The 22,854-nt window shown below is 39.1% G+C and overlaps 1 protein-coding gene across 2 annotated transcripts in view; it reads right to left on the reverse strand.

The window, feature by feature from the left end:
• Positions 1-595: 595 nt before the first annotated feature.
• The window catches only part of LOC123870586 (sine oculis-binding protein homolog), a 33,252-nt gene continuing 10,993 nt past the window's right edge, over positions 596-22,854 (reverse strand). Inside the window, exons 2-4 of one of the 2 annotated variants that reach the window (XM_045913943.1) lie at positions 7,656-7,782; positions 2,727-2,905; positions 596-2,239 (exon numbers count right to left, since the gene is read on the reverse strand). In XM_045913943.1, coding sequence (XP_045769899.1) covers positions 944-2,239; positions 2,727-2,905; positions 7,656-7,782 — 1,602 coding nt within the window. In that variant the 3' untranslated portion in view covers positions 596-943. Of the gene's footprint in view, positions 2,240-2,726; positions 2,906-7,235; positions 7,632-7,655; positions 7,783-22,854 lie in introns of those variants that run through there. The other variant, XM_045913944.1, reaches the window with a different exon arrangement.

Genomic DNA, 22,854 nt, shown 5'->3' on the forward strand with positions numbered 1-22,854 from the left:
ATCAACGGGAAGTACCCTATAGGTTTCTTGACAGACAGATAGACAACAAAGTGATCCCGGATATAAGGGTTCCTTTTTCTTTTTGAGGTACGGAACGGAAATACAATCAAACTAGAGCAACATACTTTAAAATTTATTATTTCGACATTGAATAATAATAATATTGTTACTAATATCACATTTACAGCGTTTTCCCTAATAACTTACTGACACATTATTAGAAAGAAGTCATATCTTACATCTAGGACTAGCAATTTGAAAGAATAGGAAGTTATTTATTTAATGAACTCTGTTCGAATAATTATCATGCTTCGTGATATGTATGGATAAATATTATACAGTAGTAGTACATTACTATACGTGACTTAAGTATTTAGTCCATTATTGCACGACGTGAGTTAGCGCCTGAGCGTCTGGTTAAGGTCACGAGTAAGTCAAATCCTCGTTACGCTCCGCCATGCATCACTACCCTTATTATAAATGCGAAAGTGTGTTTGTTTGTTGGTTTAGTGATTTGTTCTTCAATCACGCCGCAACGGATCAGCGTGATTTTTTTGCATGGACATAGTTAAATACCTGGAGAGTGATATGGGCTACTTTTACGAAAGAGTTCCCACGGGATTTTAAATACTTAAACGCAGATAAATTCGCGAGCATCAGCTAATAAAATATAAACTACCTATTTAAGTCACAGTATAGTAATAATACTATTTCAATCATTTACTGGTAAAATGGCTTTTATTTCACCGCTATCAAAACTGTAAAGTAGATATTACAGCATTGTAAGTGATCGAAATGGCTGCCAAACAGCTTTTTTGAGGCCGTTACTATCACGTGGTAAGGTATTATAGAAGAAGTTAAAACCTCTGCTGAACTTATCACATTACACTGTAGAAGACCTCCATTTGCCATGGTATGGTAATTTTCTCCATATAATTACTTCTTAAACCTGTACAATCTTCCTGGTTTTAGACATGAGCGGGTCATCGTCAGTCGACACTTCGACAAGTCTTCGTCGTTTCCTCAAAGGTCTCGACGACTCCGCGGGTTCCCGAGATTTTGCTACGATTTTGGCCATTTTATTCCCTAGCCTTGTTATTTTGAATTTCGGTAAAGTCTGTTCTGGGCTGCCCACTTCGGGAGTTACTTCATTAGGCGATTTGTCGGCTTCTATTCTTTCATTTAATTTATTTTGATCATGATTATTACTTTTATCAGGTGCTTCAGTATCATTTGGTTCTATAACGTCAGTCGATTTGTTCGCTTGCTCACTTTTTCTTTTATCACCATTCATAGTAAAGTCAAGCGGTCCTTCTGTATCATCGTTATTGACTTCTGTTTTGACTTTATTAGCACAGTGCGCTTGTAAGAATGAAGTTAATGGTATCGGGATGGGTATGGGTAGAGGTATTGGTAAAATGACTGGGTAAGGAACAAGGACTGTGACGGGGGGAGGTTGGCCTATTGCACTTATTTGGGGCGGGAAGTTTATAGGAGGGAACATTCTAGGCCTCTCTTGGTGCATCATACCAGGGGGTGGAGGCATGAAACCGAGTCTTGGTGCAAACATTGGATGCCTGTGCTCGTTGATATGGCCATTGGGGTTGTCCATAAAATTTGGGGGAGGCATTCCGAACATTGGGTTTGGAAATGGAGGTATATGATTTATTGGGTTGGGGTGAGGTGGAGAATGTATAGCACTGTTGCCTACAGTAACTGTGGAAGCCGGGGAGGATCCATCGATAGACGGACTGCACATTCTCATATCCTGCGCCTTTGGAGTCGAATTCTGTCTTATACTCTGAGATGTGACTGTAGCTGAACATTTTGACGTTCTACGTTTTCGTAAATTCATTTTGGTATTCCTCGAGTCCTTTTTCGCTTCAGGGGATTTTTGTATCGGTCTCTCGTCTAACGATTTTGGGTTCATTAGTTTGGCGGGTGGTGCTATTGTTATTAGGGGTAGTGGCGATTTTCTTTGGTTAGGCGGTGGGTCTGATTTTTCTGAATTTTGGATTTTTTCGATGTTTGGCGATCCGGACCGTTCGGATTTCGGTGATGATGATCTGCTCTTGCAGTTCTTGAGCCAGAGGTCGGGGGTGATGAGGCTGGATGAGGATGAGGCGTTCACCAGGTGAGGGTTGAGATCGAGGTGCGCCTGCGTCTCGCGACAGAAGATGTGCATCTTGTACTGGTTGAGACATTTATCTGAGCAGAACTGTAGTTGAGTGGCTCCGTCCTGGAAACGAAAATAAAATTTATTAGCATTTTGAATAATGTATTTATTAGCATTTAATAATAGTATAGCATTCGTAAGCCGTAGAGATTCAGGAACTGTTTGTTCATGGTGAAATAATATTGTAAATGCTGAACATAGACTTCGTTGTTGAATTCCAAGTCCCAACTCTTCAATCCTGATACAAGGTACAGTGTGCCTAGTGGGAGATTTTTAACCTATTCGATCGCGTAAAAGTTAACTGCGTTTTGTATGGAATTGAAACAGCGCCATCTAGTGATAAGAAGATGGCGCTGTTTCAATTCCATACAAAACGCAGTTAACTTTTACGCGATCGAATAGGTTAAAAATCTCCCACTAAGCACCCTGATCCTTGGATAGGATACCTACTTATCGCTATCCCACTTCGACTAACAAAGGTTTACAGATTAGAGCGAGAGATCGGACCAGACTCGAGCCCGATCTCTTATCCCGCTGGCCACACTCTTACCTGGAAGTCCACGTAGGCGACGGTATGCCGCACGTGCCTGCACCAATCGCAGGTCTTGGCGCGCTTGAAGTTGGCGCGCCGCGATTGGCTGAAGCAGAGCTCGGAGCAGAACACCGCGCCCGCCTGCTGCAGCGCCCCGCTCTCGCTGCCCACACTCTTGTTGCACCACGAACATTCTTCTGGAAAAGGCAGAAAAACACACATTAGATTCTTTGACTCGTTAGCATCCTTATTCGGGTCGACATCCAATCTACCTAAATATTTATTTCTATCATGAAATCAATAATCTAAACCCTTGAATTCATCCAAGTCAAAAGCAACCGAATAGATAGAGGTACAAGTTACCTCTGATGGATGGTCTTGTCAGTCCTGTATAGGTGCTTGCCGACTCAAAATAAAAATGATTGATACGAAAGATGATAATCAGATAAAAATCCTCATTAAATTAGTGTATTAGAAATGAAATAACGACTGGCCGCGTATCGAATGCCCCTCGAATTCGATCCGCGATCGTTACTCGCTCGTTATAACAGTCCGCGAGACATTAATAAGGCCCATAACGAGATATCATTGTTTTATTTTCGCTAAACGATCCCTAGTATCTAATGAATGGACGCCTATCCTATTACAAACCGACCTAAAATCAATATGTATGTAGAGATGTCATTAAATATTCCACCTGAACGAAATCGACGAACGAACGAACGAAATGGCCCGACTACGCCGTTGAAAAACGCGTTAAGCCTAATTCAATTGGAATCAGACGTTAACCGTGGCCACTCAGTTTAACGCGTTGATTATCGGCTGAATAATCGCGATAATTATGGCGTTGTTGGGCATTGACGTTAACCTTAATGTGGCCCGAACATAAGACCTAGTAGCTACTATAGCTTATGTACCTAGTTAGTAGTAGTTAAAGATCACTCCGTACAGACATTTTTAACAAATCTCATTATAATTTTTAAAAAAACATGACTGCCTTGCCATATTGATTTTTTTTACAAAAAATTATTATAACCAATTGTCGCCATTCTAGCACCTTGGGAGTTGGGACCCCATCGTCTATTGGTTTTTCGAACTATGTGCCATGCCCACTGCCACTTCAGCTTCGCAACCAGTTGAGTTATGTTGATTAGGTAGGTACCTACTCTAGTTCTCCTACGGTCCTTATTCCTGATTTGAAAACGTAGAGACACTCCACTCTACTGCCATGGTCTATGAATTTTTTTATGTTCCATATAAGAATTGAGCCGGCCACGGCTAGCTATTTTGTCAATCAGCTGGCAATAGCTACTTTTAAACAGATCTCGATCAGATCCTAACATTCTTTTGAATTTTGCCTTTCACCTATCCCAATTAGTACAGATAACAAGTGTAAATTAAAAATTTATAACACCGCCGACAAGTGAAGCTGGTTACAGTAACTAGAAAAGAGCTGATAACTTTCAAACGGCTGAACCGATTGAGATTTTCTTGGATTATAGCTAAGAACACTCTCGATCAAGCCACCTTCCAAACAAAAAGAACTAAATTAAAATCGGTTTTTAGTTTAGGAGCTACGATGCCACAGACAGATACACACGTCAAACTTATAACACCCCTCTTTTTGGGTCGGGGATTAAAAATAATATAACAATACCTCTATGGTAGGTACAAACGCCTTCGCATTTCGAATTTCAAAAACACTCTGTAACTTTATATGCTATCTGTGTTCCATGTAACTTTATAAAGGTAACCCTACACTCTGTTAATCATCGCGTTTTAACCGCAAGGCTCCACATTTATTCGTACGAAATACCTTATATAATGTGGTATTTGGTACACGATACGCAAACAATTTCGCGAGCGTTCATTAGGAATAGTAAACCCGCTTTGAGGTATCAAATTCGTAAATAACGTTCGTACTCGTATATTAACATCAATACGGTTCGGAACTCCGGGAGCTCCACGTAACATATATGAGTGTTTTATTTTGAATTTGCCGCTTCATTTAACAGTTTTCAACTTTTCACTCTGTAATATTCAATTTCGTATTACTTTTAGTTATTTCAAGAATAGAAGATAAAAATATGCTTAGTACTTACCTATAGTTTTAATGTGCATTTAAGCAATTTTTAGGTAAGTAGATAATTAGTATAGTCCGTTTTTCCTTAGTTTGGTTAAAAGATAAACAAAACGCGGAAACATTTTCAGAGAAGCGCATATTAGCCCGGCGCGGCGATTTAGATCTTCTGGAGTTAGGTTTTCATTTGTATCACGATTTCATTGTCAGTTCCCGGCAACAAGGTCGCATTGGGGCGGCGTAATATACAGGGTGTAACCAACGCTACAGCATAAACGAAGACAGGTTAGTAATTGATGATTACTGATAAGATGCCACTAAAAAATCACCAAAAAATAAAATAAAATATCTTGTATTTCTTAAAAGTTCACAAAATATTGCAAACAACCTCTGACTGACATTAGAGGTCAACGAACGTTCCGTAAATAGGCCACTCGAAGGCAATGCCGCGTTGCAGGAGGGGTATTGACCCGAGTTTTGCACGCTATACAATGCGGGTTTGAAAAATACTAAATCACTAAAATGCAAATGCAAATGTTTATTGGCATTGGATTGTGTTAAAATAGTATAATAATAACGCTAACTTTTTGCTAGCATTCTGGTTACATCCGGTAGCTCAAAGCGGCTTGTGTAGGGTACCTCAAAGCGGCTTGTGGTCAAACACATTGATTTTTGCTTGAGTCCCTTTACAAATTTTGACCGTTTACAAAGTTTGCTTGATGCTTGAGTCAAGCATTTACTTGCTTGACGGTAATTGATGCGATTTTATATTTTTGCTTGACGCGACGTTCGGACAGTGTTCGAGATATGAGAAATGTGCCATAATTTGCTAGCTCAAGCTGCTTGACGGGCGCATCAAGCAAAACAAAACTACGTGCTTGACCTCAAACCGTTTGACGTGGCTTGACCGTCTCGGAAGCCCTTAACGCATTTCCACTAAAAGCTACCTACTTGTTTACCTTTTAAGTTTTAAACTAAGGGTTACCTAACTACAGTATACCTATTTACATTTTATCAAGCTAGTTTTAACAAAATATGCATGTTAAGTTTAAGCTATAATAACGTAATCACAATTATTTCCTTCCAGGTTAGCCTGCTTCCATTTTAGACTATCATCACTTACAACCAGGTGAGATTGCAGTCAAGTGTATCTGAATAAAAATAAAAAAAATCTCCCCATTCCTATCGAAACGATTAAGATTTTCATTTATGCAATGTGTGCTTCTGGGTAAAATCTAATAGCCCGCGATATTCTCCGAACAAATTCATTAGTTTACAATAAAATGTAAGTCTAATAGATTCTTATCTGTGGTTCCCTGTTTCCAATTTGGCGCCTTTTCCTAGAAGAGTTTAGTTTAGGGGTGTGGGTGGTGGAACTTCGAACGATGGTCACTGGTCATAGTATAAAATTGTTTTATTATAATATGCCTTTATACGTTGACAGTAATTTATGATTTTTTTTTCTTTTTACTGATATAACAAATATACCTAGCTATGTGTATTTTTGAATATCAGCTGTTAAGTACCTACTTACCAGTAAACGGAAATACCTAAGTTTAATGTCTTAACTTCTTAAGTATTAGGTATTAATAAATCATTAATTCAAAAAAATACCTAGGTAAGTTAATTGAGAAAATAACGTAAGTACCTACTAATTATCTGATGAACTTAATAAACTTTTTCATTTTGAAAAACTGTGAGTAGGTAGGTAGGTATAATGCGTAAAAAATGACTTCTGACGCGCCATTTTGTGCCATCATGGCAAAAGTACGATTTTATTCCTTATTTTAAAGGTGAACCGTGGGTACTTAATTGACATAAAAGTTGCCCCGGGCTAGAGATGTTTCCGAAAATATCCAACAAAAATACAATTTTCTATTACAGCAAATTCAAGGTATCGTATCGAAGTCGTATTACCTATGAAATCGTGAAGTGTAAAAAAAATATCTATATTTTGAAACAAAGTTTCCCGGAACTAAAGCTGCAAGAAGGGGAAGTTGTATTTTTCCTAGTATTTGTTCATTGATGATAGTAATAATATCATTACTAACCCCCTCAGCAACGTGTGTTTGGCTATACGCGTGAATCTCAGAAACTACTGTAGAAATTTTCATTCTGCTTACAGTTTTCACAGGTTTCAGCAGAAAGGTTGATTTAAATAATATAAAATAATTTATTGATGCTTACTTAGTGTAAGAGACTAATTTTTCTCTAAACTAAAGTACCTACCATCTAAGTAAAAAATCTCTATCAACTCTACTTATTTAGATTTTTAGGATTTCAGACTTCCGAGATTTTGGTTTCTTTTGCAATAGAATTATTTACTTACCTGCTGAAATAAGCAAGTGTGACAGGAGCGACAATCACCACGACGAAGACGGACTTTGTTGCGCCAGATAAGTTCCTTAGAACCTTCGACTCTTTCGAACTCCTGCAGACAAACCCACCTTTGCCCTTCTGCTCCGCTCGCTCCGGACTGCCGTCCCGCGCCCGGGACGCCGCCCAGCGCCGCAGCTCCAGCCGCTCGTACCCGTACCAGCCCAGCAGCTCGTTCATCGCTGTTTCTGCGAACTGAACACAAACACACCTTTGCCCTTCTGCTCCGCTCGCTCCGGACTGCCGTCCCGCGCCCGGGACGCCGCCCAGCGCCGCAGCTCCAGCCGCTCGTACCCGTACCAGCCCAGCAGCTCGTTCATCGCTGTTTCTGCGAACTGAACACAAACACACCTTTGCCCTTCTGCTCCGCTCGCTCCGGACTGCCGTCCCGCGCCCGGGACGCCGCCCAGCGCCGCAGCTCCAGCCGCTCGTACCCGTACCAGCCCAGCAGCTCGTTCATCGCTGTTTCTGCGAACTGAACACAAACACACCTTTGCCCTTCTGCTCCGCTCGCTCCGGACTGCCGTCCCGCGCCCGGGACGCCGCCCAGCGCCGCAGCTCCAGCCGCTCGTACCCGTACCAGCCCAGCAGCTCGTTCATCGCTGTTTCTGCGAACTCCTGAAATCAATATTTTATTTTCGTTAGCATTCATCACTTTTATAAAAAATGCATAATGCATGAAAACTTGATATGAGCTTCAGTTATATAAGTCTTCCAGCTAGATTGTCTTGTGCAGTGCGGTAGCCGCAAGGTTCAGCGTTAAAGCCAAAATGCCTCCAGCAGAAAAAGCGCGCGCCGGAATAAACGGTTTCAAGTGTGGCACAACCCGAAAAAATGTTCCAGCTCAGCATAATGGTGTATGCCTTGTACATATACAAGAGCATACCTACTTCAAGCAAGCAAGATTTACAGCCGGAACCCTGATCCGGTTGACGCCACGAAACTATTCTATGTACTAACTTATACAGAACATCAACAATACTAACTACAATGAATAACACTGTAATAATATATTTTTGTTCTGTTCTTGTGTCTTGCCAGCCCGATGTCATGTAAGAATTCCCTTCATTGCATCTTGGACGGCTGTCGGATTTAACCCTAAACAGTCATGCAAAGTCTACGGTAACGCCGAAAATAATATCGTTATTTTTATTTATGAAGCATAATATAAAACAACAAGATTTGTGCAGAATGAATGGTCGCCGACGACCTCTTTAGCGCTGTTATTTTATTGCAAATGATCGCGGCAATAAATTCGCCAGAATAATATATAAATGTCCGAAAAACAACGGGACGTAATTCAAGAAATATCTGTGCCACTATAAAAAGATTATGCTTTCAGAGGTAGGTACATACGAGAGTAAAATATTGTTACAAAACAACAAATTACCACGTTAGTAGTAATTCGGTTATAGCAGAGTGAACTAGAGTGAGTGAGCTCTCAGTTTGATCCTGAATTGATATCTGCCAAAACACAGAATGTAACGAGAACGCTAGTAAAAACAAAGGCAGGTGTACCTAATGGTGATTACTGATACGATACCATAAAAAAAAATAAAAAATCCTGTATTTTTAAAGTTCACAATGTACTGCAAATAAAAAATCTGACTGACGCTAGAGGTCAACGAACGTTCCGTAAATAGGCCACTTGAAGTCAATGCCGAGTCTTAGATGGGGCATTGACCCGAGTTTTGGCGCTATACAATGCGGGTTTGAAAATACTAAATCACTAAAACTACAAGATAAGGCAACCGGTTATTGTGCGTTGGATTGTGAGGTTGTATATTAATATCGCTAAGATTTTGGTAGCGTTCTATCGTCACCTGTATTTAATCCATCGAAATTCGAAATTATGAGCGCGGTACTATTACGTTAGAATCTCTCTTGGACGACGCAAAGGTTATAGTAAGTATATGAAAGATTTATGTTACAAAGTGTATCGCACGTCAAATGACGGGTCGTCTAAAGACGCTCCGTCCTTTGACACGGGAGCGCGTAATTAATAAAGGCGCCTGTGACGCAGGGTTAGCTTTCACACGGTGACCAGTCGCTAATTGGGCTCCCGTTGCCGACACTTTTGAAGGGACACGACGGAGTATAAACTATTTTAGTTACTAGAATATTATGGGTAAGTACTAGCTGATAGAGTCTGTGTAACGAAAGCTGAGAGTAAAGATCTACAAGATTAAATTAAAAATTTATAACACCCCCCGACAAGTGAAGGTTACAGTAACTAGAAAAGAGCCCATAACTTTCAAACGGCTGAACCGATTTTCTCGCATTATAGCTAAGAACACTCTCGATCAAGCCACCTATCAAACAAAAAAACTAAATTAAAATCGATTAATTAGTTTAGGAGCTACGATACCACAGACAGATACACAGACACACACGTCAAACTTATTACACCCCTCTTTTTGGGTCGGGGGTTAAAAACACTACGGAAAATGTCACTTATGTTGTTTATAGGATTCCGTACCCGAAGAGAACCTACGGGACCCTATTACTAAGACTCCGCTGTCCGTCTGTCCGTCTGTCTGTCAGCGGACTGCAACTCGCAAGCCGTATAATACTGTGGTATATGTAGAGAGGTGACTTTTTCACAGAATTTCAATTCAGAATTATTGCCGCTATAAGGTACAACAAATAATAAAATTTCAAAATGGGCGTCATGAAAATTAAAAAAAATTGACCTTTAATTGGGTTTTAAGACGCCTTTACTTTATCTAAACTAATTGAAATCTAATAATAAAAAATGGTTTACAGTTCTATAAGTTCTTAAGTATGGGTTGCCTGGTGGAGATCATTGTAGTGATAAATAAGGTCACCCTTTGTTTTAATATAAGTCTAACCTGTATTTTTATTCTTTGTCATAATATTAAGCTATAAGATGTTTAAATTAATAAATAAAAACTAAGTCAAAATTCAATACTATTGTACTTAGTCAATGTAGATTTATGTGTGCCTAAATCTGAGATAAATCAATGTGCAATGAAATATCCAGCGCGTGTATTTTGAAACCGATGCACCGTTGTAATAATTTTCGGAATATCAGTTTCAAAATTCTATTTTGAACTTCCCGGTTTTGCTTTTAGGCCCACACAAATGGGATATCAGAAACGGATTTAATTATTCCGTATCACTAACTAGAGAATGGAGGATTATTTAATTATTGCAATGTACCTACAATACGGTACAATAGCAATACCTTCCAGTAATTGGGTATTTTCCTACATTTGAATTTGATAAATATTATTACTTTATTATAAAGTAGGATAAAAATAATTACGTATGCTGAAAAAAATATTAAAATCCAACAAAGATTTACAAAGTTACAAGCATTTTAATTTTGGAGTGGAAGGGTCTTCTACCCCTTTCTCGCAAAACGAAAATTTGTATGAAACCGCACGAAGCTACTATGGCTTTAGCACGGAGTGACGTCATAATGCTATTATCGCTATCTCTGTCTAATATGAAATATTTAAATGCTTATAACTTTTTTTTTATTTGATTGATTTAATTAGTTTTTTCAGTTTACGTCTTTATTTTTATCCTAGTTTATAATAAAGTAATAAAAAAATTGGAGTAAAATACCCTATTCTTTAGTCGAACTAGAACACAGCGTTGCCGCAAATCCTATGAACGAGACCTTGAAAAGATACAAAAATCTTTTAAAAGTAACGACAGAAAGTCATGTCTCATAATACTTGGCTTTGCGGTATCAATGATTATAAGACCTGCGGGTGATTCGCTAACGCAGTAATCAACTAAAATATGTAAAAAACTCATTTGACATTGGATGGCAATACATTTTTGCTTCAATGAGTGCAAATTTTACCAAAACGTCGAGTGACATTTAATCGAAGAATAAATTGAGCGTAATGACAATTTTTAGGGTTCCGTACCTCAAAAAAACGGAACCCTTATAGGATCACTTTGTTGTCTGTCTGTTTGTCAAGAAACCTATCCCGTTGACCTAGAATCATGAAATTTAGCAGGTAGGTAGGTCTTATATCACAAACACAGAAATAAATCTGAAAACCGCGAATTTGTGGTTACATCTATGGTAGGTACTATGTGTCGTAGTTACCTAGCCGTGGCCGAAGCTTACTATCAAACAAAAACTAAGAAATTCTACTTGTGTGATAAAGTAGAAGTTCCCTCAAACGTACACAGTATCGCGTTTATAATTTGCAGTGTAAACTACGCTAGGTCGGGTATCGGGTTGCTCCGCTCCTAAATTTACCTTCGCTACCGACGCGCCATGTTAAAAGCATTTGTGTTGCACTAGGTTTTTCTTGTGGCTTCGTTTGTTCTAGGCCGTATCTGATTTAACTAGCTTAGCATGCCAAAGTATTTGTTAAGACCTAATATTAAGTACAATAAAAGCTAGCCTTATCTAATTACTGTAAAAATCATTATGATCAACCCAGTACGGGTCTCCTCTCAGAATGAGAAGGGTTTAGGCCATAGTCTGCCACGCTGGCCCAATGCGGATTGGCAGCCTTCACACACCTTTGAGAACATGGAGAACTCTCAGGCATGCAGGTTTCCTCACGATGTTTTCCTTCACCGTTAAAGCAAGTGATATTTAATTGCTTAAAACGCACATAACTGAAAAGTTAGTGGTGCGAGTCCGGGATCGAACCCCCGACCTCCGATTAGGAGGCGGACGTTCTAACCACTAGGCTATCACAGCTTCATACAAATCATGCCCGCGTGGAATGGTGCCAAGAATACTGGCTGCATTTCCGCACTGGACAGCCAGGCTGATCCGTTCGCAAAAAATAAGCCAGCCCTTCGGTGCCAAGAATACTGGCTGCATTTCCGCACTGGACAGCCAGGCTGATCCGTTCGCAAAAAATAAGCCAGCCCTTCGGTGCCAAGAATACTGGCTGCATTTCCGCACTGGACAGCCAGGCTGATCCGTTCGCAAAAAATAAGCCAGCCCTTCTGTCACCAGAATGAAGCTATTAATAGCAAAATACGAAAAAGAAACCAGGACCACCGAATGGTATAGCTACAGACATGACTGTTTCTGCTCCATCTTCCAACATTAAATTACGGAACCCTAAAAAGTTATGCCAATACATTGTCTGTTGTACCTATAGAGTAGACAATGTAGATTGTAGACTGCACGGCTAATGTTACAGACGACTATGTAATTCTATACTTTACGAGCTAGGTTCTTAAACGGTCACGTATTTAGGTCATCTATACTAATAAATAAAATTGGAGTGTCTGTCTGTAATTTCGAAATAACTACCTCATATTAAGCTCATATGGTTATTAGAACGATACCATAACTGAATCACACGTTTTTAAAATTTTTGTCTGTCTGTCTGTCTGTCTGTCTGTCTGTCTGTCTGTCTGTCTATTTGAAAAGGCTAATCTTTGGAACGGCTGAACCGATTTTGACGGGACTTTCACAGGCAAGTAGAGGATTGACCAGGGCGTAAAATAGGCTACTTTTTTAACCGACTTTCAAAAATGGAGTTGTGTTTTTCTACCTATGTACACCGAAATCTCCGAGATTTCTGAACCGATTTGCGTCATTTCTTTTTTAATCGATAGAGGAACTTTGCGACATTGTTTCATAAAAAATTTGGAGTCCAACTCCTCAATCCTGATGCTGCAGGGGATCTGACCAATCCACGCGGGCGAAGCTGCGGGCATCAGCTAGTTTTGTATAAAATGAAAGACTTCTCAATGCGTTCAAATTTTCCAGTTAAATAGGTAGGCACCTAAAACTCCACTACACATTGACCCATAGCGTCGTTCGGCTAGTGTCGGCCAATGTGTGTAAAAACTGTTTCCGCATGTCAAGAAAACCAAAACCGTAAGTTTAAACCTTTAGGGGCTTTAGGGTATATTTAGGTGTATAAGGGTTCCGTTTTTCCTTTTGAGGTACGGAACCCTAAAAGTAGCCTATGTTACTTCTTTGGTTAATCCTCTACTTGTCTGTGAAAGTCCCGTCAAAGTACTCGTAGGTTCAGCCGTTCCGAAGATTAGCCCGTTCAAACAGACAGACAGATAAAATTTTTAAAAACGTGTGATTCAGTTATGGTACAATTCAAATAACCACAATAATATGAGCTTAATATGAGGTAGTTATTTCGAAATTACACCACAATTACAGACAGACACTTAAACTTTTTTTTTTATTATAGTTATAGATTCTGAAAGTGCGTTATGTAGGGTGTTAGAGCATAGAAGCGAGAATGGCAAACATATCACGTGTCGGAGGCAGTGGGGCTGATAATTTGCCTAATGCTGTAACGCGATCGCGCGCTAATATCATTACAAGATCTACTTGTTGTAGAGCATGGTAAATGCTATTGCAAACCCTTTATAATCTACAAATTACTCTTGATCTGATTAAGTACAATATGGTACCTATTGTGCCTATCATCGAAGATTGTGTGAATGAAAAAAAGAGTGGATTTGACGCATAGCTCACTCCAGGAATGAGTGGGATTCATCGATGTAACTACAATCGCTTCGTTATGTAGGTAACTAGGTACGAAATTGTTGTAATATATTGTTTAAATTGAATTTTTGAAAAGATCAACCGTCGAGTTTCTTGCTAGTTCTTCTCGGTGGGAAGCGCATTTCGAACCTGGTAAATTCACTTGACGATTCAAAAGCAATTGTTAAAGTTTTCTTGAATATTCAAACTGTCTTCTTGGATCTTCGGCAGATGTAGATATTCGCTTTTAATCAACAATTCAGAAATCAGAATAATTCATATATTACTTGGAAGCACCAGTTGACAAAGGTAGCATCATAACCTTCGACCTTTCGAATTTTAAAACCAGTCAACTAATCTAAGCAATCTTTAGTCGAAATTCTACGAATTACGTATCCATGGAATTTCGACTAAATATTGCAAAGGGATTTGCCTCCTAATTTCTAATTTGAACCGCTAGGATTTGGAACGCTCTTCCAGCATCAGTTTTCCCCCTCCAATTATAATATACCTTCTAGTCAAGTACCTATAGGTACCTTCAAGTCAAGAGCGAATAAGCATCTTCTAGGCAAGCGCGCTAGACCAGGTCTGATTGCAGCCAAGCGCTAGTCTATAAATTAAAAAAAAATCGACTAGTTAAGCTTATTTCCTGAGATTTGTACAGCTACTTCACTGACGATAATTTATTGTAGGCACCAATATAGGGTGGTGGTCGTGGTGGTCGACACTCGACAAGTGATAGTGGGAGAGCGGATATTAAATAGGTGCATACTTATCTGTACTGTACAATATAGGGTGGTTGTCGGTGGGAAAGCGAGACAGCAAACAGATCGCATGTCGCGAGCAATCGAGCTGATAATTTACCCAATGTTGTAACGCGACCCACGCTAATGTGGACACTAATACTGCCAGATCTGCAATTTGCTAGTAATTGCATTCTTTTTCCCTATTTGTAGTACTTGTACGATAAATAATGGTAATTGAGTGATATAATACTAATAACCGACATAGCTAAACTCAAACAATAACAAATAACTCTACTAATAAGCACTGACTTAACAAACCCTAGATATTGGTAAAAAAAAAGTACGGCTTGGCCGTTTCATTTTTGTGAAAGTATGCATTACGTGACTAACATACCTAGATACTTATTTTAAGTCCTTAATTTTTTTTATATACAGGGTGTTCGCCAAACACACTGTATACATAGTTTGTGTGACAGTCGCTCAAACACAGTTTCGTGATTGTCGCTCAAACACACAATATGTACACTTTTGTACGAGACGTGTAGTACACGTGTAGTACACGTCTTGTACAAAATTATAATCCTACCTAGTAAGAAAAAGCAAAATACCTATTCGTTACACCGAAATGAAAACATAAAACCACGTTATTTTCAAAAGCGCAACCCTTGAATAGTGCTGCGAATGCAACAAAAACCACCATCTCCCGTTACAGCTCCGATATCCGTCAATCGATTCACATGCCTCTCATTATAACGTCGCGCGAAACAAAGCTCGGCTCTTGTTACTTCACTCTTCACCCGAGCAGTGTTTTGGTCATGCGAGATGGCAACACTTGGGTTGGGGACTTGTTTTAGCTGGCAACACTACTTCCAACCGTGTGAGAGCGTACGTCCTTTGTAAATGTAAACTGAAATTGTATAGTCTACCTCCGGTGATATTGTGAGTTTATTTCTTGCTAGACTTTACCCTCGGCTTCGTTGACTTGAATTTTAGGTCAAGCTGTATATGGGGTACTATTATAACAGACTAGTTTATGCCCGCGACTTTTAAATTTTCAAAAATCCTTCCTACGTCATAATATTATAAGCTACTAGCGACCCACCCCGGCTTCGCACGGGTGGACACTACCACGAAAAATCCTATCTATTTTCCGGGATAAAATATAGCCTATACGGATTTGGAAGAATCCCTCTAAGTAATGGTAAAAGAAATTTTGAAATCGGTCCAGTAGTTTTTGAGCCTATTCAATACAAACATACAAAAATACAAAAATACAAAGGTTATAATATTATAGATCTGCACTTCGATCCGCCCAGTAGTAGGTATGAACTGTGCGTTGATATAGGTCAGTCAGTAAGTCAATCACTTTTCCTTTTATGTGTAAGTATATTTAGATAGATTTTGATCGAAGTTGGCACATAATAAATGATTTTCTATAGGTATAGCATTGGAAAAGCTGTCTAATCGTGTATGGCGAACAGAACAGTATCTATGTATGAAGTTCTGAGTTCCGACCACAGTTTTTTTGTGATTCCTTACCGTACCAAGATAGGATACAACTGATAGATGGTTTACGTACGGATAATCCATTAGGGTGCCTATCCACAGAGAGCGGAAATGTGTTCAAAATACTACTTCGCTTCATCTGACAGTGGTTGACAGGCACCCTTGAGACTCTTAGGGACGATCTTATTTTAATTTTAACTATGCTCTAAAATCTAAATTGATGAGGAGAATGGATACCTTGTACCTATCCTATTACCTACCTAATTATCGTTTAATTTTTTTGTACATAACATGCATCATTCTTACGTTTGTTTACAAAAAGCCGTTGAACTTAAATTCGGATTCAAAATATTTTTATTCAATTAAACTTTTACAAGTGCTTTTGAATCGTCAAAATAATCTACCACTGTTTCAGAATGACGTTCCTACCTGTTCGAAAATAGTATATTTCATTACAAGTGCGGAAAGGCTGTCATTGCAAAGAGTTCCGACAAATGTCTACCCGAGCCGAGGCGTAGCTGAAGGCGAGGGTTGACAGTCGGAACGAGTTGCAATGACGGTTCCGCACGTGTACTGAACGACTATTTTTAATACAGTTGCGAAAAAATGAAGCAATTTAATAAAAACACAATAAACTCAACTAACTTAATTTAATTTAAAACAACTTTATTGTTAATAGATATAAAAAACTAGGGTAGAAATTACTTATTTTAGGCAACCAACAACTAAACTCGCAAAGAAAATTTCTGAAAAATGGCGCCAACCGTAGAATATAAGTAGAGTTTTTTTTTCTTCACCCATTCTGGTAGGCAAAGGGAACTATGCCCATACAGCCAAGTCTTCAGTAGAAGTTTTTTATTGATATGAAATGAAAATGAAATTTAATGAGATGAAATGAAATGAAACCTAACCAAACTCATTAAATCTGATATTGAAACAAATTAGTAGCTTCTTTTTAGAAATATACGTATTTGCATGAATCATAAAAACTTCTATGAATTTTTTTAGTAAAAACTTCATGGTTGGTTTTTCTTTTTAATATTTTGAGAGTTGGGAAAGAAAAAGCACGAGTGCGGGAAAGGTAAAGAAAAAGCACGAGTATGTAATAGCCCACATCCCGAACGCTATACGTCCCTGCAATACGCCACTTTTTGAGCAACTGTATTAAAAAAATAATTACCTACCTACAGTCAGTAGGTAACCTGTATAGTATTCTAAGCAGTGTGGTGATTACTGATTACTAATAAGAGCGGAATGTAATGAGTAAACATAAGAAAATAAATATAAGCACATATTCGAGTTTCGCACGGGTATCGAAGTGCTACGTGCAAATAGTTTGTTTCGCACGTTACTGGTTACATAATCCGACGCACTGGGTACGGTTAATATTGTTGCGCCGCGCCTTGCCATACGATACCTTTGATGGCCGACTTTGGCGTTAGTTTTTGCGCTTCAAAATCTAGATTATGTATTTTAATTCTATACCTAGGTAGTCAGTAAATTACTACCCATATTCTAAATGCGAAAATTGTGTTTCTATGTTGGTTTATTGGCTTGTCCTTCAATCACGCTGCAATGGAGCCACGAATCGACGTAATCGGGTTTAAAGACCAGAGAGTGACATAGGCTCCACATATTTGAAGGTAAAGACTGGCATATTACGGCAATTGGCAATGTGGAGTTGTGTTGGCAAGTTGTAGAACTGAATGTGATATCGGCTTCTCACTCGCACTTTATATCCCGAAAAATCAAAGAGTTCCCACGAGGTTTTCGAAACCCTGACTCCATACGGACTAAGCCGCGAACAAAATCTAGTAGATACTTAGTTAGTGTAATATGTATTATACCTAGTAATCCTAGTACCTACAATCTACATCCTAAAGTCGATATAAATGTAGAACCGGCGGTGTCTAGTTACATTTAAAGAAGTAGTCGAGGATTCGTCATCGAGTGTCGTGTTTCAACCATGTTTCAAGTTTTCAACTCACTTACAACGTTGGAGGGTTATATACTTGTTATGAAGTTACAATATGAACAGCATGAGGTCAGAACTCAGAAACGAAATACAGTAAGTACCTACCTACGTATTTAGTACATCGATGTTAGCACCTATGTATAGCTACAAAGGTTTAGCCGCCGTAATATCAAAAGTTGGACTGAAAAGCAGAAAGTCAAAGCTCATCTGTATGTTAATGCTAAGTTAGTAGTGACCGAATTTGGAGGTCCGAATTTGGTTACTATACTCTATCCATAGAAATAAGTTAGGAGGTACGTATAGGTACCCTAGGTACCCTCTCTAATCCCATACGAATGACAAAGACAAAAACTCAGTGGGCGTTAACTATTTTGAGTGACCAACCAATCACAAACGAACAGCTATGTTTTCGAATTGAATTTCGAATGTTTTTTAAAGAGGTTCCTAGAGTAGTACGTACCTAATTAATTAAAGTGTTTTTTTTTTTAATAAATTAGTTACCTAAGTCTTACTTATTGAAATCTTCTTATTTTTTTTTTGTTTTCGTAAAACGATTTAAAAATCAAGTTACCCTAAAGACTTAGCCAAAACAATACGAAACTTGATATTTAACAAAAGGTGTTGCATGTTGCATGTAATTTCTCATATTCTATAATGGACGCCAGGACGGCGATGACGCAAGCAGTTTCCGATTGCACACCAGAATTAGACGTTACTTTCATAATAACTTGTTATTACGAGTATGTGCGAAAATTGTAAATGGATCAATGAAGATCTTATGGAATATAGTTTTAATACCTAATCGTCGTCCTGACATGACAAGATTGATTAGAAACACGAGGACGTGTTAAATTCAGGACGGCCGAACTGTAAGGTTATTTTTAAAAATTGATTTGAGTTGTCAAAAATAATATAAAATTATTAATTTATCTCATGCAGGTAGATTGATAAAATCGATATTTGGCTCATTCGATGTCATACAATCTGTTGCTAGGAGGCCAACAAGATTGAACTTGCATAAATACGGGTGTTTCGAAGGTTGTAGTTTAGTCTCCTTCCGAGATTCGGAGCGATATCGCATATTTTCGGTATTTGGATTGTGAACTGTATAATTAGATGTTGTGATAGCAATCACGCTCTAATTAAATTATTTATTTTGGCATTAGTTTGTTTAGATTAAGACTCTCGGATTACCTTTACACATTGAACTTGTGTTTTTTGTGTTGGTAAATGAGAGGACATTCCAATAATTCCATAAAAATAATTAAATAATACCTGCTTTTCTGAGTGACGCCAATAGTTGTTTCAACCAATCCAGATATATAACCAAATCTATTACCTATGTCCTATGGTCACAGCTGGACATGGGTCTCCTGCAAGAATCGCCACAAAGATTATATTGTGCTGCTTGGGACCAGCGGCTTCTAGCGACCTGTTTCATGGAGTCGAGCTAATATAGGGCGCTCTCTCTTGCACAATTGTATAGAAGTGAAAAGGACGCACTATAATCGTGATTGGCCAGTGCCCAGTGGTGACTATTCCCTAATGGGAAGGGTGCGTTTATATTGCTTACGACAAGATTGGTAGCTTATGCCCGTGCCTTCTTCCGTACGATATGTAGACAAAATTTATTATGAGATTAACCCATGGCCGGCTCACTACTGAGTCCGGGCCCCCTCTCAGAATAAGAAAGGTTTGATAGTTCATCAGTGACCAAGTGTGAATTGCCAGACTTCACACATTGAGAAAATTATGGAGAACTTTCAGGTATGCAGGTGATGTTGGGTTGATCATGATGATCGTCCCAACGGATGGACATTGATTGCTGGACATAAGCCAGTAGAGTCTGCAGCCCATCCACGGCCTTGTGCCGAAGCTGCTACTCACTGTTCCCTTGCTTGATATCGTGTGTTTCTCAGAGATTTCTGGTGTGGGATAAGCTACCAGACGTAACAACATAGTTCATATCCATACTTAATATTATAAATGCGAAAGTCTGTCTGCTACGTTTTCACGGCCCAACCACTGAACCGGTTTGAATGTGGTGCAGACATGGGATACATCCCGGGGAAGGACATGCTACTTTTTATCCCGGAAAATCAAAGAGTTCCTGCAGGATTTTAAAAAAGCGAAATCCACGCGGGCGAAGCCGCGGGCATCCTCTAGTATTTTATATTTACTTAAAACAAATCGTCCACAAAGTGTAGAAGCAACCCGAGCCTCGCATAATGAATGCTCAACTAGCCGACACCGGACACCGTTTGCGTCACTCCGCTGCCGAGACTCGACACTCTGTACCGAAAATATGACCGAAAATATTACTTCCATCCGTGCCAGGTTTTAATTAGTATGTCTTCATGTTTTCTGTAAAGTTTCTACATAGGTACATATTAGTTATATATTTTATTATTTATTTTATTCACTATAGGTAAGCGCTTGACCACAATCACACCTGATGGAAAGTGATGATGTGGTCTAAGATGGGACGCGTTTACCTAGAAGGTGCCTATTCACTCTTGTTTTAAAGATACCCGGATTGTAATTGGTAGGAAACACAGATCGCGGAAGAGTATTCCAAACCTTAGCCATGCGTATGAGGAATGAAGACGCAAAACGTTTCGTGCGTGTAGATGGAATGTCAACGACATAAGGACGGAAACTCGCCCGACGTCTTGCGGTTCGGTGGTAAAATGGTGAACGGGGGACAAGATCGAAAAGTTCCTATCTATCTTTATATCTACGTGCAATTCAAAGAAAGCTTTACATTACAGCCTTCATTCATTGACGTTTCATGTCGTTTCGACTTCTTGTCAATGTGCGTCTGAGCCGACACATTCACAAGAAGTCGAAACGACATGAAGCGTCCATGAATGAAGATGGAGTTGTGACACCAACTACCTAACGACTATTCGGTTCTTCGAACTATGAGCTTCGAAACCAGCAGAGCTACCTATATTGTTTTTTTTTTATTCAGATAGGTACAAGTTAGCCCTTGACTGCAATCTCACCTGATGGTAAGTGATGATGCAGTCTAAGATGGAAGCGGGCTAACTTGGAAGGGGTATGGCAGTTTTTATTAAACCCATACCCCTTTAGTTTCTACACGGCAAGGTCCGGTACGTTGCCGTGTGGAAACCAAAGGGGTAGAAACCAAACCCCAAATCGCTTGGCGCAAGAGTTTTGCCGGTAGGGTGGTAACTAGCCACGGCCGAAGCCTCCCACCAGACCAGACCAGAGATTTAGAAATTATAAAATTCCAAATCGCTGCCAGGAATGGAACCCGGGCCCTCCCTCTAGTAAGGCCACAGCACTCACCACTGCGCCAGGGTGGTCGTCAAAATGCTTATTTTTGTTCTTCTACGGATCTTCTAATTTCTGAATTGATTACGTAGAGAAACTCTAGCATAGCTTCGCCCGCCGACTAACTTTGAGCTTTCTATAGACAAGTGTTAATTAAAAATTTATAACACCCCCGACAGGTGAAGGTTACAGTAACTAGAATAGAGCTGATAACTTTCAAACGGCTGAACCGATTTTCTTGGATTATAGCTAAGAACACTCTCGATCAAGCCACGTTTCAAACAAAAAAAAAACTAAATTAAAATCGGTTCATTAGTTTAGGAGCTACGATGCCACAGACAGATACACAGATACACATGTCAAACTTATAACACCCCTCTTTTTGGGTCGGGGGTTAAAAAGCACCGAAGTATCAAAACCAATATATTCCTAATAGGTAGTTTTACCCGCGGTTTAGTTTACATAGAGCGCTGGTGGCGAGCTTTCTCATCTTTCACTAAAACAAGCGGCGCGCGTCCGCCGGCGCGGTGTCGGCTGTCTGCGCTGTGATCATTAAACCCAGGCTCAGATTATTGTAATTAAAAATCCTCTCCGTTACATCTCCGACATAAAACGAGCTGGGGAGATTTGAGTCTAATTTTATATCCATTAAGAAAAATCCAATCACTAATGATCTTTCAAAAAATCTTTACGAAATATTCGGCTAACTTTAATGGCGAATAGTCGATCGTTTAACTAATTTTATAGCTAATACACCTAATTGTATGTTTTTATTGAGATCGAAAAGAATCGCGGAATGCTAACCTTTCGGACTAAGAGCCAGCGCGTGCCAGACCTTCGTTATTTTATAAAAGCTAAAAGTTTCTCTGCGTATTATCCCCAACACAGGGAGGAACGATCAGAGACTTTGATGTTTGGATTATGTTGGCCTTGGGAGATATTACAGCTAATAAAGGTATAAAAATTCTGCTGAATAGTCGAAGTAGCTAAATAAGCCAGACGAGAGAGAAAAAAAAAGTAGCTAAATTACTAACATATTATATTAAAAGTTTTTCTTGTACCTAGTCTTGTAGTCTTTCTACGGAGTACCGACTAGATCCGCTACGCCGTTGCGACGTGATTGATTACTTTTTAGGGTTCCGTACCTCAAAAGGAAAAACGGAACCCTTACTCCTGTAAGGGTTCCGTTTTGTTGTCTGTCTGTCTGTCTATCCGTCCGTCCGTCCGTCCGTCGTGTCTGTCAAAAAAACCTATAGGGTACTTCCCGTCGACCTAGAGTCATGGGCAGGTAGGTAGGTCTTATGGCACAAGTAAAGGAATAAATCTGAAAACCGTGAATTTGTGGTTACATAATTAAAAAAAAAAAAAAACTAAAATGTGTTTCAATTTTCAAAGTAAGATGACTATTCCAAGTGGGCTATCGTATGAAAGGGCTTTATCTGTATAGTCTAAAACAGATTTTTATTTATTTTTATGTGTGATGGTTTTTGATTTATCGTGCAAAATGTCGAAAAAAATACCCGAGTCCAACTCGCACTTGGCCGTTTTTTTTTGTTATTAATTTTTTCACTATTATCTACAATTTGTAATATCGTAAAATATTGCATGCTTATTTTATCTTTTACTGTAACATCTCCACTGTTTACCCATACTCATAATAAAGACATTTGAAGTTGAAGGATAAAGCAATAAAC

The sequence above is a fragment of the Maniola jurtina genome, chromosome 12 (assembly GCF_905333055.1).
Source record: "Maniola jurtina chromosome 12, ilManJurt1.1, whole genome shotgun sequence".
Taxonomy (NCBI): Eukaryota; Metazoa; Arthropoda; class Insecta; order Lepidoptera; family Nymphalidae; genus Maniola; species Maniola jurtina.